The sequence below is a fragment of the Corylus avellana genome, chromosome ca9, assembly GCF_901000735.1.
Source record: "Corylus avellana chromosome ca9, CavTom2PMs-1.0".
NCBI lineage: Eukaryota > Viridiplantae > Streptophyta > Magnoliopsida > Fagales > Betulaceae > Corylus > Corylus avellana.
Window position 1 is genome coordinate 4,287,322 of NC_081549.1, and position 19,956 is coordinate 4,307,277.

General features: G+C 36.8%; 2 protein-coding genes across 2 annotated transcripts; both read right to left on the reverse strand.

Moving 5' to 3' along the window:
• Nucleotides 1-1,564: 1,564 nt before the first annotated feature.
• Nucleotides 1,565-6,278, reverse strand: LOC132191404 (putative disease resistance protein RGA4). The gene is made up of 3 exons (XM_059606398.1): nucleotides 6,190-6,278; nucleotides 2,140-4,986; nucleotides 1,565-1,812 (listed from the first exon to the last, which is right to left on the reverse strand). The coding sequence occupies exons 2-3, from the start codon at nucleotides 4,722-4,724 to the stop codon at nucleotides 1,800-1,802; spliced, it is 2,598 nt and encodes an 865-aa protein (XP_059462381.1). The 5' UTR covers nucleotides 4,725-4,986; nucleotides 6,190-6,278; the 3' UTR covers nucleotides 1,565-1,799.
• LOC132191405 (NADPH-dependent thioredoxin reductase 3) lies at nucleotides 6,171-18,818 on the reverse strand. The gene is made up of 10 exons (XM_059606399.1): nucleotides 18,544-18,818; nucleotides 18,226-18,433; nucleotides 17,984-18,089; nucleotides 16,790-17,055; nucleotides 9,835-10,114; nucleotides 9,177-9,284; nucleotides 8,019-8,105; nucleotides 7,777-7,881; nucleotides 6,967-7,097; nucleotides 6,171-6,408 (listed from the first exon to the last, which is right to left on the reverse strand). Exons 1-10 carry the CDS (start codon nucleotides 18,782-18,784, stop codon nucleotides 6,348-6,350), a joined length of 1,593 nt encoding a protein of 530 aa, XP_059462382.1. The 5' UTR covers nucleotides 18,785-18,818; the 3' UTR covers nucleotides 6,171-6,347.
• Nucleotides 18,819-19,956: the final 1,138 nt, after the last annotated feature.

Below are 19,956 nucleotides of genomic sequence, written 5' to 3' on the forward strand. Positions count from 1 at the left end.
AATTATAATTAGCGTATAAATAGAGAATAGTACTTTAGTATCAATCAAATATAAAATATACAAAAAATATTATAAATTTTTCATATATTCTAACCGTAATAGTGCAAAGAAGCATTTCTCTAAATGAATCTAGTAACAACTAGTAAGCAGTTGATATGAGCGTGGCAAAAAAAACAGAAAAAAAGTAATCGTTATGAGAACAAAATTCAAACCAAATTTAGAGAATTATCGAAATTCAAGATAGAAAATATGAAACCGATACCAATGGATGTGCATTGATATCTCGGCCTGTATAATGCAGAGTGTGTAGTTCATCAATGTGAGATGGATATTGTTGAGGAGGGAGAATATATATATTAAAGGAATTGGCCAAGTTCAGTTTTTTCCTATTCTTCGGATGGAAGTTTCCTACTCTACTTTCTCTTTGATTCCTCTGATCAAATCACATGGATAGGGATCCACCAGAATTGGCCAAGTTCAATCAACACACAAAGCTATGAGCTATCTATCTCTTTTCACTACGCAAATGCAAGGAAAGATGAAAAAGGTTAACAAAAAGATTTCCACTATCTTACCCACAAAGCACTTGTAGGTCCATAATTCCATTCAATCAAAAAGGTTAAGAAAAAGATGACCTATCAAAATAATATAAGCCTTTTTTTAAACCAAAAAAAAAAAAACGAAGAAGAAGAAGAAGCAAAATGTAGCCTGCAATCTGATTTTGTTACTCTCATGCCAATTATAAAACCCTCTACTTACTAGGGGTTAGGTTTGTAAACTTTGAAGCCTATGAAAATGGTTAGGAAAACATTTTTTTTTTACATTTAGCTTGTATGAAAAATTAACAAATATTTCTTATATTTTTATTTAATCACATTAACTTATATTTTAGCTTTTATCACTACCCAACAAATAAAAAAAAGGCCAAATTAACTAATTTGTGACGTTTTGGGTCACTATTTATGCGCTGGGTACCTGCTGGTTTGGTAGCAAACCAGCAGCCACCCCTGAAGAGGGGGGTGGCCCACGAGCCACCCCAGGGCAAATTCGGGTGGCCAATCTAAATTTTTTTAAAAAAAGAAAAAATTATTTTGAATTTATTTTTTTTAAAAAAAAAAGAAAATTAATTTGAATTTTTTGTTAGCTTAGACTTGGTCTTTCGGGATATTCCTACCCCCAAACTATAATAATATACATTAGTTTTTTTTAAAAAAAAAATTTTTATAATGTTATATATTTTTTTGAATAAGTATAAGCTGCTATTTTTTTTATACTAACATATTTACTCTGTAATCTTTGTCTTTCGGGATGATTGTATGGTACGTAGACATCCTTAATACTTTAATTTGTCTATTATAGTTGTGTTGTTCCTAAAAATTAAGCGTTGGTTATTAATAATAATATTATTTGGTCAAATTGGATGTCCTTGAATTTTTTGGAAGAAAAAAACGAAATATTAATATTTGCATTGCCAATTATGCCCAACATTTACCAAGCTATTAAACATGTCAATGATGTCATAATACATACATGGTGGTTGTAAAGATGATCAAACAAGAGCATCGTCACAAAAGTATACATCTCTTAATCAAAATTATAATTACAAATGTCTGTTCATTTAAATAATCTTAATAAGAATTAAAATGGCAGCAATGCTGTTTTATTTACATCTCTTAATTCAAATTACAATGACGGAAATATATATTTATAACTTAACAAAGGATCATATAACTTTAAACTTTGTTACATTTAGGCTTCCACTGTCAGCGTCCTATATAGCTCAACTCCTGGCATGAAGATTACTGCAAATGTCTAGACATATAAATATAATATTATGAGAATAAAACCAGAAAAAAAAAATTTGTGATCACAAAAGAAAAGTTAATAAATACATAACATAACAAATTTTTGATACACTTGGAAATATTATATATTAGGTTCTACACAAGATATAATTTCTCCATGCATTAAATGAGATTTAGTGCTTTTAGGAGCACAATATTTGCACTTGGAGCTATTGGACGAGGTAAATAGCAAAAAGATTTTGTCCCAAATTTTTTATTTATTTATTTTCATTTTAGTTTACATCAAATTTGAACAAGGCAAAAAAGAAGAAGAATAACAAAGAACTGCCCTTACCTCAATATCATCTTCTTACGTTGAAGTAGCTCCTGTTTCCTCATCAAGTAAGACCTCTCGTATGAGCGATTTAGGGCTGAACTTCCTATTTGCATTTCCCTCTGGACCCTCTCCAATTCAGGGCAACCTTCAATTACTACTTTTTTTAGCGTAGTGAGATGATTTGTTCCCTTCGGAAGAGATGATAACTTGGGACAGTTGATAATCTCAAGTGTGTGAAGTGATTTGAGAGTTGGCAGCCACTCAGGCAAGGCCGTAAAGTTCACACAACCTACAATGCATAGGTGTTGTAAAGTATTAACAGATCCTTGTAACCATTGAGGCAAAGCCTCCAACTTCGGTAAATTAAGAATCGTCAAATTTCGGAGGCTGGGCTTGAGAGCCTGATTGTCTTCTTCTCCCCTCAAACTAAGATTTGGACATTGAACAATGTACAAGTTCTTTAAGGCGGTTAGGTGCTTGATACTGAGTGACAAAGAGGTCAAACTTGCACACTGATTTATTGTCAGTGTCCAAAGGTTGGTGAGGCACCCGTCCATTCCTTGAAACAAGACATCTAATCTCGGACATTGAAATACAACCAAATACCGAAGAGAATTCATGGATCCATTCTCCAACAAGCACGTGTACTTTGTTGTCACTATCAAACTCCTAAGGCCAATCATGTTACTAACATCTTTGGGCAACCGTTCAAGTGACATACATCCACCAAGTAGTAATGTTTGCAACTTGTGTAGCTTGCAAATTGAATTAGGAAGTAATTTGATTCTTGCATTATTATTTAGGTCTAGGTATCTCAAATGCTTTAAAGTACTAATAGATTTTGGCAACACCTCAAAAGATGAAAAACTTAAATCAAGCACTCGCAAGTACTTGAATCTCAAGATGCATGCTTCAGCTAAGGACAATGGGAGTGGTTGAAAGTCTATAGTGGGTATAACGGTATGCACATTCAATAACTTGTCTAAGCATTTTGGAACTTCTTGACCCATTTTTGAAAATGACACATGATGAACAGTTCCAACAATGTCTTTGTTGTCCAAGTCAACTACTGAACATTCTCCTTGTGCAACGGAGATTGCAAGATCGTGGATGAGATCGTGCATTTGAAATGTATAGAAGGGCATGCTAGGAATCTCTTTCTCAATGTCTTGGAAGAAAGATCTCGACAACAACTCATTTATATACAAATACCCAACATCTTCCAACTCTTGGTTTTTATTAATGGATGTTTCAAGTATTAGTCCATTTGCCATCCACAGTCGAATCAAATGATACGAATAGAATTCGTAGTCTTTTGGGAAAAGAGAACAAAAGGCAAAGCATCGTTTCAAGTGAATTGGCATTTGATCGTAACTCAATTTCAATGCAGGTAAGATGTCACTCTCCTTTTGTTCTAATCTCCATATCTCGTTATCTCTCACAAATTCCCACTCCCATTCATTAACTTTTGAATAAAGCAGGCTACCTAAAGTCCTCACTGCCAACGGAACCCCTTTACATTTTCGCACAATTTGGTTTCCAATTTCTAAGAGGTTTGGATGTTGTTTCTCTTCTCCTTCCTTAAATGCACATTTCACAAACAAAGACAAACAATCATGTTGGGATAGACCTTGTAAATTGTATGTGAAATCGGTGCTCATAACGAAGGCAACCAAGTTACTACGTGTTGTCACTATAATTTTACTTCCTTCGGACCCACCAATTAACAAATCTCTCAATTCAATCCATTTATTACGATCTTCATTCCAGACATCATCTAAGACAAGTAAAAATTTCTTATCCCTTAATTGTTGTCTCAATTCAGTTTGCAATGTATCCACACTCCAATCAGGATCAATTGTACAACGTGCAGATTTAAGGATTTCTTTTATCAATCTTGCAACACTAAAATCTTCAGACACACAAACCCACATTCTCAATTGAAAAGTCTCAAGTACACGTCCATCATTGTACACCAACTTGGCAAGTGTGGTCTTCCCCAAACCTCCTAACCCAACTATGGAAATTACATTGACATTTTTGCTACCATCTGGGTGCATCAAAAGATTTATGATATTTTCTTTGTCCTTATATCTACCGATTACAGTTGATGGATGAACAAATGAGTGGGTCGGGTCCCTCAACGGCCGCATGATATGTGCATCTCCATGTATTATGGTGAGATTAAACTGATCCTTATCGGCAGCAATCTCATCTAACCGCTCTCTAATGGCCTTGATTTTATGAGCCAGTTTGAAAGGGAATGCACGCGTCATAGAGGATGAAAACAAATGGCGTACCTTTGTAAAAGTACTCCCATATGTGGCCACAACTTGCTTCCTTAAAGCTTGGTACTCAATTTCTTCAAGCAAATCCTCAGCATCATAAAGGATATCGTTGAGTTGCCCTAGCCAGAGCCTCAGCAGGCGGTCACTTGCTTGCTTGTTTTGGGCATCCAGGAGAACCTCTCTAATGATTGACATAGTGCGCTCAAGCTTTTTCAGATCGTTTTTGAAACCCCATGCCAAGCTGAACTCTTTGTAAACAAGAAGCTCAAGCTTCTCTGAGGCCTTTGCTACCAAGATAAAGGCAACTTCAGCCATTTTCTGTAGGTTCGGTGGGTGGGGGTTGAACCCTTGGCGGAGAAGGGAGAGACTCTGAGAGGGAGGAGGCAGCGGAGTTGTTGAGGAAGGAAGATAATAAAGAAAGAGTACGCGCTTAGCCTATCCCTTGGTCCATCAGAAGCAGTACTACGAACCACTTCGAGAGTCTGGGACCCATAACAAGACTGTACCATCAAATACAGCCCACCTTTTTTTGACTTTTTTCTTCCATCTAACTAACTTGCTTTTTGGCCATTTCTTCCTGGCATGAAAATATAAATACAAAAAAAAACTTACGGTAATTAATATTCTCGGACTAATTTAAAATCAATCAGGAAAATACATTTCTTTTCAAAAAAAAAAAAATCCTTAAAAACGCTTAATTTTGAAATAAAAAAGTCAGAAAAATTTTGAAAGAAAAATTTCCTTAAAGTAAAAAAGTTAAAAGAAGTATTTTGAAATTTTTTATCAAACAGGCCAACTTTTAGTTTGGCACATTTTTTGGGTATTACAAGTACTTTTTACCCTTCATAACACAATCTCAAACGAACTCTAAATTGGCCTCCAAAAAAGCTAAGTCTTCAAAAGCTTAACCATCCCCAAATCCTAAGAATAGTAGTCCAAGTGCCTGGGGTTGACGGAATAAAAAGATTTAAGGGTGTCTCTATCATTAAACATAATGAAGTATAATTCCCCCACCAAAAAGAAGCCCAAAGCCATTAAAACGTGTTCCTCTAAAATTGATATAGCTTTTAAAATTAGCATTTGATCAAAATTCAATAGTGATTTATCATAAATTCAATGACGATTTTAAAAGGTGGATCGACTTGTAGATTATCTAGCATCTCCTTAGAGCATCCACAATGGATTCTCCAAATTTCTATCTAAAATAGCTAATTAAAGCTACCCTTTTTTAAAAAAAAAAATTAGCTAATAGCTTTCCAAATGCATTTCTCATCTAATTATCTATTCTTTCTCAATAATACTTAGTTTTTTTAAACCCAAATAGCAAAGAGAAACAGAAACAGAAATAATAAAGTTGGAAACAAAAAGGCATAATATGCATTGACACATAGTGCTTCTTCAAATTTGAAAAAGCACTCAGCTTAAATGCAAAATGTATTTGATTTAAAGAATCGTATGGACCTCCAAAAATTAAGCTAGAGTGAATAATCATCCACTCTATTGCGCTAGAGTGATACTGCAGACTGCACAAACAACAAAATTGTATCTCGCTCCACCATATTTTGCCTTTTCCTCAACCTTACCCTCCTATATATATAGGAAAACTAATCGGCAGAGACAGAAAATTCATGAAAAACCACAATGATTTTCTCTAGGCAGCCATGATCGAAAATTAGTCAATTTAGTAGCAAGTAGTGGAGATGAGAACAAAATACATAGCTGAACTCAACCAAATTTAGAGAATGATTGAAATTCAAGAGAGGAAATTTAAAACCCATACCAATGAATTGATAGCTCGGCTTGTATAATGTAGAGTGCAGTTGATCAATATGAGATTTCACTGTAAAAATCGATGGCATTATTCAACTAGACTGTTTGGGAGGAACAAAATTGGATCACAAAATGAGGGCATCACCCTAAAAAGTCTTCAAAATACTCTCATTTATTTTCTTCAATGAATTCTTTATACTCTCTCTTCATTTTCACCCCGGACACCGTCCTGCATAACCAGAAAACAACAATCAGTAAAATTGAAAAAGTAAGCTCTCTAGACTTGAATTCGGCCGTTTATTTTCTGTCTTTTGTTTTATGTTTCCAAGACAAATACATTAAAAAACAACTCAAAACATAAAACACTAAAAAAAAAAAAAAAAACAGTGTTCACGTCAGAACATTATTTCAAACAACAAACAAAAGACACTCCTCAAACATATTAACTAGCATACCCGAAATCATTCAACCACTAAAAAACAAGATAGAGAAAAAGAACATTCTTTGTGGAGGATAAGATATGCAAAACTAAAATAAAATTTTATATTCTTAATTATGCTAAGACTTATATGGCAACATGTCATATGGATATGCCATAATGTTGAATAGCAAAACACCTACATTCCAACGAAAAATTGCTCATCACAACTAGTTTATGTCAGTCATATTATACAAAAATACATGTGGATAAAGAACAAAGAGTCTGAGAGGGCAAAATAAACAGCAAAAAAAATTCAATAACGCACATGTAGCACTAAGAAGCGCGAAAGGACTAAATATAACCAACCTGATCATTTCCTTATTTTTGAAAAACTGCACACATGGTGTACCCATAATTCCAGCTGCTTCTGCAATTTCTGGATCTTCCTCGATATCAATTTCAACAAAGTGTACATTTTGATCAAATTCATCTATCACCTATCATCACAAGTTAAGAAAGAGTTTACCAGTCTTAATTAAACATTCAACACAAAAAAAAAAAAAAAACAAAACAAAACAAAACAAAACAAAACAAAACCTTAGATATAATAAAGCAAGAATCATTAAACAAAAAAACAAAACAATAGCCACAGATATAATAAAGCATGAATCATTAAAGATGACACACAGAAAATGCAATGGGATTTGTATTAAGTCCAACATATGAAACAAGTAAATTTCTTTTAAACTGTCATCTCTTTTATTAACAGACTGTCATATTCAACATGCTTCATGCATGTTAAGATTTTATACAACATAATGAATTTCTTTTAAGTTTTACGAGAAGTTTCCGAAGAATTGTTTTTATCATGCATCTTCTGTGAATTGTATGGAAAAATACGGGAAGAGAGAGTGTGACTAGATTAATTCAATCGTAGCCCTCTCAACCCCTTCATATAGATTTGATCAAGTGGTACAATAACAAAGAGTCCTTTAATAGCTCACTAACAAACTCTTAACAACTTACTAAACTAACTAATTCTACAAACATCTTCAAACAAAATATAAATCCACATTAAAAAAAATCATGTGTAAAAGATCATAGTACCAATGAGAACTTAACTAGCATTGAGATTTAAATATCATGCAACAGCAAAACAAATTTAAAATAATGTACCTTACTAAGAATTGGCTTCAACGTCCTACACGGACCACATGTTGGTGCAGTATATAGTACACATATAAGCCTTGGACTTTCATGGTACAATTTTCGTAATGCATACTGGAGGAAAAAAAAAATAGTAACCGTTGTGTTAACTTACACAGAAAATCCCAAAACAGGAAAATTAATTTGGGTGAAATGTCACTAACATAAAAATTGATCATATCCAAGCTAGCATTTGGAGAAATAACTCGTACCTGGCCCTTATGCTTTGTAAGTGTAATGTCAAAACCCTCTCGAACATCCCTGTCCGTGATTTCCTTCTTGACTTCCTCAACTGGCGGCTGTCACAAGTAAATCGATGAACATTGAATTTTGTGAGGGACCATGTCATAGGCCTAAAAAATTATGTGACGATAGACTATTACCATCCAAATTCAAGACTTACTCTTTAAAACTAAAAGTAATCAGTTCGTTTTACACTTACAAGGAGCCAATAAGCTCTGCTCAAATGGCAATTTCTCATCCCATAAGAATGGGATGGAGGGTGAAATCATGGATTCAAATAGATAGTTTTGTAATTTGCCAATAATAAGAATAAAAGGAAATCCAAGAATTACTGCAATGTAGGACAAACCAAATCTAACAAAAACGTAAGAATCTAAAGCCTTGCTCTATAAATGAGTAAACTTTTTATTTTCTTCTCTTCTTTTTTTTCCATTTTTTTTTTAAATAATAATAATAATAATAAGTAATTGGATGAGAAACTTGTCTCAAAGATCTCGATTGTAGATGCATTATACTATATATTGTACATGGTTTCATCATTAATATTAGATCAAGAAAATGGTTGGTCCAGTCTATTGTTTTTGTGCCTATTTCACCTCCGGGACTTGGTTAACATGTATAAACTTTATAACTTCATAGCATACAGACGGATAGGCAATTTACTATTTTTAAAGGCAGCAACTTCATAACCTTGACAATTTATATTTCTGATAATAGTTTAGCATACACTTTGTTGCTTCTATGAGTCAAGAAGCACAAAGAGATCAACAAGGCAGTCTGTGGACTTTATTGCTCTCCGCGGCATCCCTCATGGTAACAATATTATGGGGGTGTGCAGCAATAAATTTGTACATCTACTATATGACCATTAACTAAAACATGTCTATGGTTAACTAATTATGGGCAGCCGAACTTGATCACTAGGTCAACCAATATTCGCCAGGAAAACTGATAAATTAGGATCAATAATTACAAGCACTAACTTTATTATCACATATAAACTAATTGAACATGCTATGTTCAACTCTCTGTGTTAGAAACAACAGCTTTCCAATGCATGGGGACGATAAGCACATGAATCTACATAGAGACAAGTAGGATTGATGAAGTTGGACTCCCTTGAATACCTGGTGAAACTCAACAAGGAGATCTTTGCTTGCAAGATATCTCTCGACTGATAAAGCAGCAATGCATCCAGATCCAGCAGCAGTTACTGCTTGCCTCCATTCATGGTCCTATTAGGATAACAAGAACTAGAGTTACAAGATTGTCAACAATGATTATGATTCCCAAACATAAGGTTATCCAGATCAGAAGATGGGATTGAAGTTAACAGAAAAATAACTATCTTGTAATTGAACTTGAGAAGTGAATGTGCTTGCTACTTATCAATAAATTCAAATTCTTTCTGTTGTTTTACAAGCATCAAAAGAAAGATTTCGCTTGCAATTGCTAAGATTCACAACTTCAAATACAAATATAACAGAAACTAAAACCTATGCCTTGAGCCTTCTCATCCATCTCTAAATGTGCCATGCCAAGAAACTGATTAGATGACATTCATCACTTCCACCAAATTTATACAAGATATTTCAACTAATTCACAGAATATCCTTGAATATATCCGAATTCCTCATATATCCAACAAGCAATAATTACTAGTAGAACTGTAGCAATAATTGGGCCACAGTGTTGAATCAGTATCTGGGAGGCACAATAAATCTTGCCAGGTCCTGGACCAACCAAAAACTGAGGAGATAAAAATGATAATTCGGAGAGGATTACCTGTACGTCTCCAGCAGCAAAAACACCTTCAACTGAAGTTCTTGCACTACCCTCTTCAACCAACACATAGCCCGAGCTGTCAAGCTTAACTTGACCTTCCAACAACTGGCTATTCGGCGAATGACCTATACCATAGAATAACCCTTTTGCTTCAAGCACAGATTCCTCCCCAGTATCAACTTTTCGAACTAAAACTCCAGACATCTGGCCTTTTGTATTGCTAACAACATCCAAAGTCTCTGTATTGAAGTGCACGGTGACATTTGGATTGTTGTACACTCTGAAACATTCGCGATAATCAACCTGTTAAACAAACATTCAGGGAGTTGAAAACTCACATACAAGTTGCTCATTAGTATATAATTCACCATCAACAAAGCAGCCAGCAGAAAAAAGAAAAGAAAAAACCCACAACAAACAGAATTTTTTGCCACCGCTTAACAATTGACAGCGGCCTGTAATTGGATAACAAAAAAGATTAGCATCAAAAGCTCCACAAGACGTAATGTTTAAACATTGGCATAGTTAAGATTTGACATATTTTCAAGTTGGTTCTCACTAGACAATTGCAATGGAGAAAAATTATAAAATGTTTATTGAGGGGAAAAAGCTGTTGTGATGAGCATCAGACCATGCAAGAAACGTTGGTAAAACCAAGATTACTTTGCCACGCGTTATATCGCTACTACCATCTGCAATATGTTCCATTAAGTTGGGGCTAAAATCAATCCTGTCAACGGGGCACAAATTTAGGGGAGACATACTATAATGTAATTGCCGTTATTTGATGCCCCCTACCACCACATACGTTCAAAAATTAGCTGGTACTTGCAACTAAAACTGTTCATGAACTACACAAGGGTCAGCATTGTTCATGAAGTCATAATTACTCGTGCACGTCAGGGTTATAACATTTTATCTATACTGGCAAGGGCTAAATGAAGAGTAGCCGTAGATTCTAAATATGGCAGCATGTGAGGAGGGTGGAGTTCTGATGAGGTAAATGGGTCGCATGGGGTTCGTCCTTAGAAAAATATCAGGAGGGCTAAAGGTGTTCTCTAGATTCATCAGTTTTGCTGCGGGGAATGGTATCCAAGATTAGATTTTGGCCTGATGTATGGTGTGGGGACTAGGCCCTTAAGGAAGCGTACCCAGAGTTATTTTGGTATAGCTCACCTTACGGATGATTTTTTTGCTAATCACTTACAGCTCTTCGTGACTCTCATAAGTGGAATGTTACTTTTGTCAAAGCAACGCATGATTGGGAGGTGGATTCCTTCCCGTTCTTCAATTTGTTGTATTCTATCAAGATGAGGCGGGGTGTGGCAGACAACTTGTTTGGACATCACCTTCTACTTACCTTTTTCGAAAGGAAGAGATGCAATTTGGTCCAAGATAGAGGTTTGTGTTAAAAAGCTGTTCCATTCTTGCATATTCTCAAAGAAAAAGATTATATTCTAGAGTAGAAGGGATGCAAAACACTAGAGCTTCATGACTAGGGTTTATTTTATGCGTTTTTGCTTGTTTTATTTTTGTCTTTTTAATGTTTTAGCATAACGGCATTATTGTATTTTCTGTTATTTAGAGTTTCTAAAAGTTTTTCTATAAAAACTAGTTTTAGCTGCCAGACAAGACCGGTAATTTTTTTTGCTGAATAAAATTTCTAAAGAGAAGTTTCCGGCGTTTTTCTACTTTTGGGTATTCTTTTGAATCAACCAATTGTTGATGTCTTTATTCTTGGTATTTTGAATGAATCAATAGGCTTAAAGAAGGATTACACTTCCAGTATTTGTGTGCGGATCAACGGATTCAAGATTGTTTATCATGGGGAAGATGAGGGTGGTCACCCCTTGGTCAGCCTAGATGAGGGGTGGCCACCCTTACAAGAGAGCCACCCCCTATGTGAAGGGATGCCAGCAGCCACCCCTCCTTTCTGTGTCTTTTTTTTTTTTTTTCTTCTTTAATTTTTAAATTTTTTTGGGGTAAATTTGTAATTTAGATTAGATTGTCACATGTCAATATATCATTTTCGTTGATGTGTCTAAGTGGCCACATGGGATTAACTTCAAAAATGCTAACGGAATTATCATTTTTATACAGAAGCAAACCATAGAGACATATTCTATAAAATTCAAACGACAAGGACTGATTTTGCATTTTTTTTTTTTTTTCCCCCTAATTGAAATTTGGGAGTCTTCACCGTAAGTCCTAGAAACTATCAAAAACATCCAAAAGCCTGTCAACAATTTTCAAACAGTTAAAGTATTAATTTTTTTTTTGATAAGTAATATTGTATATATCAAAAAAGCGCAATGTGCCTCTAGGTACACAAAGAGTATACATAGGTAACCCAACTTTAAACCCAAAGACAAAACCCAAGAAGACCCAACCCAAAAACCCAACAAGTAGCCACAACCAAACGGTAAAACCAAAGAAAAAGACCCAAAGACTAAAGCCCACACTAGCCCAACACCAGCCCTAAAAACCCAAAACCCCTAATGCACCTCTGGAGAAAAGGAAAGTGCGTTTTTTGTCCCAACACAACCCCGCCGGCGCTAACACCTCTCTGGAGAAAGTCTCCCTCTAGCCTCATAATTGATGGAGCATTCTAAATTCTTGAGTTCCCTCTTCTGTTTTACCTTTGGGTTATAGGGCTCCTGCTCCTCTTCAATATTCGAAAAAAGATTCAAAAGACTTTTCTCGTAACCTCCTTCCCACAAGACAAACCCATAATGGAGGCGAATTTCACCGCATCTTGTACCACCTCCGAATAGTTCTCCACCCCCTTCTCCGCAGTTTCCGCGACAACCTCGACAAACAATTCCTTGTTCTTATGCAACTGCTGAGCAATCTTCTCCTTCACTCTCCGAGTATACCCTATTTGAGATTTGGACTAGAGGAGTAAATGTTAAAGTATTAATTTTATTTCCAAAAAGTTGCAAGCGCTAAAGGGGGACATTAAGAGATGGAATGCTCAAGAGTTCGAAAACGTGGGGGTTTGTATTAAGGCTTGTATGGAAGATATTAAACCTCTGGATAGGGTGGAGGAAGAGAGAGGTTTGTCCACAGAGGAGATCGAGAAGAGAAGGGTGCTTGCTAGGGAGTTAGAAATTTTCCTCCTCCAAGAAGAAATCAGTTGGAGGCAAAAATCTAGAATCCGGTGGTTGAAAGAGGATGACAAGTGTACTAAATTTTTCCATCGGATTGCTAATGCCAATCGAAGACAGAATTATATTGAGTCTCTGAATATTCATGGCACTGCTATCTCTGATCAAGAGGCTATTAGCAGTCATATTACTCGCTTTTATGAGACACTCTTCTCAGAGACTCTTAGTTGGAGACCGAGGTTGGATGATCTTCAATTCGATATGTTGGAAAGAGGAAGAGGCTTCTAGTCTGGAAGTCCCTTTTGGGGAAAGGGAGGTGTGGGAGGTGGTAAAAAAAATGGATAGGGATAAAGCCCCTGGCCCGGATGGTTTTTCTATGGCTTTTTTCCAAGATTGTTGGGAGGTGATTAAAAAGGACATCATGGCTGTTTTTGTGGAGTTCTATGATCGAGGCAAGTTCGAAAAAAGTCTCAATGCTACGTTCATTGCTCTTATTCCGAAGTCGCATGGGGCTTCTGATTTGAGGGACTTCCGTCCTATCAGCCTTGTGGGGGGGATCTATAAGATCATTGCGAAGGTTCTAGCCAATAGAATGAGGGGAGTCATGAACCGGGTCATCTCCAATCCGCAGAATGCGTTCGTCAAAGGTAGACAGATCTTGGATTCGGTGCTTATTGCCAATGAATGCCTAGACAGCCGTCTCAGATCTGGGGAGCCCGGTCTCTTGTGTAAGTTGGATATGGAGAAGGCTTACGATCACATGAATTGGAAGTTTTTACTCTACCTATTAAAAAGGTGTGGTTTCGGTGAGAAATGATGCTATTGGATCGAACATTGTATCTCGTCGATGCGGTTTTCGGTGTTGATCAATGGTTCGCCTTCCAGTTTCTTTGGGAGTTCGCGTGGGGTTAGACAAGGTGACCCTCTCTCGCCTTTCTTGTTCATCATGGTCATGGAGGCTTTCAGCAAGATGATTAATGTCTCTATCAGTAGGGGTTTCATCAATGGTTTCTATGTGGGGGCTGGTGAGCATGAGCGGGTGTCTGTCTCCCATCTTCTCTTTGCTGATGATACTCTAGTGTTTTGTGGGACAGCATCTGAACATGTTAGATTTATTAAAGCTCTCATTATTGGCTTCGAGGCGGTCTCAGGGTTAAAAGTTAATCGGGCCAAGTCTGTTTTGGTTCCAGTCGGAGATTTGGTAGAGACGGATGAGTTGGCTGGTGTGTTGGGTTGTCGCACTAGTTCTTTGCCCTTGAAGTACCTGGGTCTTCCACTAGGGGTGTCCTTCAAGCAGTTGGCTATTTGGGATGACATGTTGGAGAAAATTGCTAGAAGGTTGGCCCCTTAGAAGCGTTCTTATTTGTCCAAGGGGGCGAGGCTCACCCTCATCAAGAGCACCCTATCCAATCTCCCCACCTATCTCTTGTCTCTCTTTCCCATCCCTATTTCCGTGGTGAATCATATTGAGAAGATTCAACGGGATTTTTTATGGGGGGGGTTCAAGGAGGAGACTAAGTTCCATTTGGTTAGTTGGCACGAGGTATGTTCTCCGATTGCTGAGGGAGGGCTAGGGATTCGGAGTTTGCGTCTTTTTAATCAAGCTCTCTTGGGGAAATGGTTATGGAGATTTGCAAATGAGGAAGAAGCTTGGTGGAGAAGTATTTTGGTGGCTAAGTATGGGGTGGATTGGGGTGGTTGGCGCTCTAAAGTTCCTCGTGGAACGAATGGGATGGGGTTATGGAAACACATTTGTGGGGTTTGGAGGTCGTTTCAGTGTCACTTCAGATTAGATCCTGGTTTGGGGGGGAAGGTCAAATTTTGGGAGGATTGCTAGTGTGGTGAGACGCCTCTCAAGGTTGCTTTTCCGGGTCTTTTTAATATTGCTTGCAATAAGGATGCTTCCATTGCGGATATCCGGGAGTGTGTAAATGGGATGGTTCACTGGAATGTTACTTTCACCCGTAGTATTCATGACTGGGAGGAGATGGCCTTAGCCTCTTTCTTCTCGCTCTTATACTCATCTTCGATTCGGGGGGAAGGGGAGGACCGGATGTGGTGGATTCCTTCAAGAAAAGGGAAGTTTGAGGTACGCTCTTTCTATAGGATGCTTGCCTTTAAGGCGCCTAACCACTTTTCGTGGAAAAGCATTTGGCGCACCAAGGCTCCTTTGAGAGTGGCGTTTTTCGCATGGTCGGCTGCCCTTGGGAAACCTCTCACGTTGGATAATGTTCGGAAGAGAGGTATCGTGGTGATTAATCGATGTTGTATGTGCGAGGCGGATGGGGAGTCCGTGGATCACCTCTTTCTTCATTGTGAGGTTGCACGCAAGTTATGGGATGTTATCTTCTCTCGCTTTAACATGTGTTGGGTAATGCCTAGTAGCGTGAAGGAGATGTTTGCTAGTTGGTGGGCGGGCGGTAGAACGAGTAGTGCTGTGGTATGGAAGATGGCTCCCCTTTGTCTTCTTTGGTGTCTCTGGAAGGAAAGGAATGCGAGATGCTTCGAGGATGTTTCGAGGAATCTTGAGGACCTTATTCACTTCATTTTGTACACCTTATTCTCATGGACTACAGGCTGGCTTGCGCCTTTAGTGATCAATTTTCCTGATTTTCTCTTTATGTTCTCTTCTTCCTTCTCCCCTACTTAGTCGCTCTCTTGTATACTTCCTGTGTACTTGAGTTGCGCCCCACTGCGCTCTTTAATGCATTATTACTTATCAAAAAAATGTTAAAGTATTAATTGAATTTGCCTCTTCCTATTAACTTAAGTTTTTTGGACAAATTGTGATTTAACAAGGTATCAAAGCTAGAGGTCATAAGTTCGAACCTGACTCCATCAATTCACCCACATTTTAATTAAATATTCTACGTGTTTGACTTCACCTATTAAAAGAAAGTTTGAGCCCACACATGAAGGTGAGTGTTAAAGTATTAATTACATTTGCCTCTTCTTATTATCTTAAGTTTTTGGGACAAGTGGTGATTTAACACATACACCATCAAACAAACTTTTTTTTGTTTTGATAAGTAAACATTCAAGAGAAAAAACCTTTTTTTTTTTTGATAAGTAACATTCAAGAGAAAAAACTTTCACAAAACTGCTTCCGAAAGTTTACATTTACAACAAACCATTTATCACAAAACGCAAAAAATGTTTTTAAAAATATTTCAAGTTAATAAAAAGTTGGGAACCTTCACCATAAGTCCTAGAAACTATAGAGCTTGTCAGCCATTTTCAAACCATCAAACAAACAACATTCAAGAGGAAAAAACATTAATCTCTTTCATTTACAACAAACCATTTTATCACAAAACTGCTTGTCCTCATCCACTATGTTTTGCTTGTAAGAGAAAGAAAGGTAATAATCTTTACAAGCCAATCAGATAAAATACAAAGAATAACAACACAGTAGAGTGAAAAACATGCATGCTGGCAAACAAAAGGAACCTATGGTGAGAAATGAAGAGAACATAATGGAACAAAAAGTACAGGTAGGTGCCATGGGAATTCCTGAGGAGCACATGGGAGAAGTAAAGAAAGAGAATAACAGAACAAAAATAGATTAAAATCTAAAATAAATACGTCAAAACTAAACTACAAATAATAGATAAATAAGTATTGAGGAAAATGACGATGATATTCTTTGAGATAATGACAAGTTTCACTTAAGAGTATCTCTGATATGAAATACCGAATGAGAATGAGATTGAGTGGAGCAATCAACAACTTCAATCAAATATTCATAATAAGCAATTTACAATGACAGATCATACTTGTGTTACACAGAAGGGATGCAATCATAACTTCAAAAGAACAACATTAAAGAAAGGGCCACTAGAATTCACCTATCTTGCATTGCTTTGGAAGCCTTTAGTTGGTCCCTACGTACAAGTAAATGAACATGGCGAGCATATTTAGTTAGGTATAGTGCTTCCTCTGTAGCTGTATCACCCCCTCCAACAACAGCCAGAACTTGCCCCTTAAACAACGGTGATGCTCCATCACAAATAGCACAAGCACTAATTCCCCTACTCCAAAATTCTTCTTCGCGGGGTAAGCTAAGCTTTTTTGCAGTAGCTCCTGTGGCATAAATGATACTGTGGCACTTAACCTGAAACATAAACATAAGCAAAAGAACTTCACAAAACTGACGCAAACAGACTTCTCAATAGCCAAGAAATGAAGATTGAATTACAGCCTACACTCATAACATACAGGCTATTAGCAATGACATAAGGGGGGATATGTGGCCATTGTTTACAATGGCAATAATATATTTATAATATGTACGGCAAAATTAAAAGCTTGCTCTTCATTTTTTCTCTTATTACTTGTGATAATATCAATTCTGAATCCCAGCAACTATGACTAACTTTTTGAATAAAAAGTACCATTTAACAAGTTTTGAAACTAAAAGCTCTGTTAAGCTAAGTTAAACAAGACTACTAGACCCTACTGGAAATTAGATATAAGAGAGAAGTAAAATTCTTTTTTTTTTTTTCGGCTTAGTGACTTACACACACACACAACGAGACCCAAACCTGCCAACCTCACCCACCACATATATATGGCGGGTACCATTTGGCCAAAAGGCCATTGGCAAAAGAACCATAAAGTTCAATGACCACATATTCACATCAGATGTATGTTTTATAACTGTACCATAAATATACATTATTCAATTCCGTTTTCTGAAAATGTAGATATCCCTGTCTATATATATACGGCATTGACAAGTACAAGTAGTGTTTATACTCATTCCCCATCAATGGAATGGCTCTATCTTTTACTATGAACAACTGAACAAGACATTATAAGTGATCAGTTGACACTTGGTTTCCATAGAAACTGCTGGAATCACATCCATCGAGCAAATCAAACCCCATTTGTTTCCGACACATAGAAGTCATCTCTGGGCAGATCCAAAGAACTAGTTTAAATCAAGTTTGAATATTTTTATACAATTTGGAATTTCAATAGCCAATTATGCGATTAATCTAACAGATATAAAATGAGCAGCTGCAAAAATAATATATCACCTTACGTTCACTACTTTGCACGGTAAAAGGACTGCTTTTTACGTCAATAAATTCCACATCTTCCTGGAACAATTCTGCTCCCCAACGCTCAGCTTGCCGTCGCATCCTAAACATACCCAATATCAAAATTCTATTCTACAATTCTAGTTGAAATTGCATCTTCCTATAATTAATAACAAAATATGTAAAAAAAATTAAAAATTTAAAAAAGGTTTGATACCATATAATTCTCCTTTTTTTACCTGTCCATCAAATCTGGACCGGTTATTCCATCAGGAAACCCTGGAAAATTCTCCACTTCAGTGGTAGTCATCAACTGTCCCCCAGGAACACCGCCTACTTGATATCCCTCAAACACTAAAGGCTTCAAATTGGCACGAGCTGCGTATATTGCCGCCGTGTATCCAGCAGGACCCGAACCTATGATAACCACATTCTCAATATCTTTCGCTGCATGAAGAAGCAAAATGCTTGATTATTCCCCATATTTTATTAGTCATACATACATACATATCAAGTAAGAACTAGCATACACATACATAGGGGTGTGTAAGTGTTACCTGGAGAGGCTGGGAGGTCGGTCGAGGAGGCTCGGACTGTGAGAAGGGGAAGGCGAGTACGGGAAGACTGGAAACGGAGGGCGCGTCGGCGAGAGGACCAGGTGTTGAGGAGGATGAGGCTGTGTCTGTGTGGAGGAGGAAGAGCGTTGGAGAGAGTGGTGGGAGAGAGCGTGGCGGACATTGGGCTGACTCGGTGAGTCGGCGCGGAGGCTCCGATTCCTATCTTCGCGTTCCAACCCATTCGCTTCAGACCATACAATGGACTTGCCGTTGAAGAGGCATTCCTGTTTTTTTGTTTTTTGTTTTTTTTTTTTTTTTTGTTGACGTGCGCACACGCACTGGAGAGTTAGATATACTCGCAGGAGTAAAGAAAGATGTTCTACTCGCTGGGATTATTTTCTAACAGATAATTATGTGTGCTAATTGAGTTGTAGCTTACTAGCTTTCCTAATGAGTTTTATTTTTAATATTTTTATTTTTTATTTTTGTAAGTATTGGGAATTGGGATAGAGTTTTCCTTCGACCTAATTAGGTGAAGGAACTTAATTACTTCAAAAGGAATTTTCTAAAAATTCCTTCAAACATACTTTTGTTTTTAATGCTCTCACAAGTTTAAGGGACATGTACTAAATGACAATTATTTTTTAACGGAAATTTGAGGATTTCATTAATTAAAGATCACGAGTATAAATCTCTTACAGAGCATAACAAAAAATTCTTACAGCACAAAACATAAAATTCTGCAAAATCATAGATACAAACAAAAATTCTTACAATCAAGTGTTATCTATAACTTCAATCTTTCGCTAACTCATGTACAAATACAGTTAAAGAGCAGATCTGCTCCGAGCATACTAGGTCTAAGACATGAGTAGTTAAATTTCCTAACAAGATTTATTTAAACTGGCCATGAGAGATAACCCCTCACACCAAACTATTTAGGCCGTGAGAAATAACCCATCATACTTAAATATTCATCCTCGCTCATGAGGGCAAATCTAGAGATAATAAATATCTTATTCAAAACAAAAAAACGCAAACAAACAACCAGCAAGCAGGAGCAACGACCGGAAAGGAAATGAATGGCACAACACGACAAAAGGTGGATAAACGTATAGCTGAGAGGCCGAAGTTGCTGGTCTTGACAGAAAACACCTACAAACATAAAATTAAAAAATTAAAAATTTTAAAAAAAAAAAAAAAAAGAAAAGAAGGGTGAGGGGGAGGGTAAGAGTGGGGAGAAGAACCCTCCTCCTCTCAAATTTGTCTTTTTACACATAGTGGAGAGACCGAAGTTGCTGATCTTGATAGAAAACACCTACAAACATAAAGAAGAAAAAAATAAAATAAAATAAGGGGAGGGGGAGGGTAAGAGCTCCTCCTCTCAAATCTGTCTTTTTATTAAATTTTATA

Excerpts from the sequence above, each read along its gene's own strand:
- LOC132191405 (XM_059606399.1), bottom strand. The coding sequence starts at position 18,784 with ATGGGTTGGAACGCGAAGATAGGAATCGGAGCCTCCGCGCCGACTCAC. Across the intron at positions 8,106-9,176 it reads TCCTTGTTGAGTTTCACCAG|CCGCCAGTTGAGGAAGTCAA; the intron begins GTATTCAAGGGA and ends TACTTGTGACAG. Across the intron at positions 7,882-8,018 it reads TTACAAAGCATAAGGGCCAG|TATGCATTACGAAAATTGTA; the intron begins GTACGAGTTATT and ends TTTTTCCTCCAG.
- LOC132191404 (XM_059606398.1), bottom strand. The coding sequence starts at position 4,724 with ATGGCTGAAGTTGCCTTTATCTTGGTAGCAAAGGCCTCAGAGAAGCTT.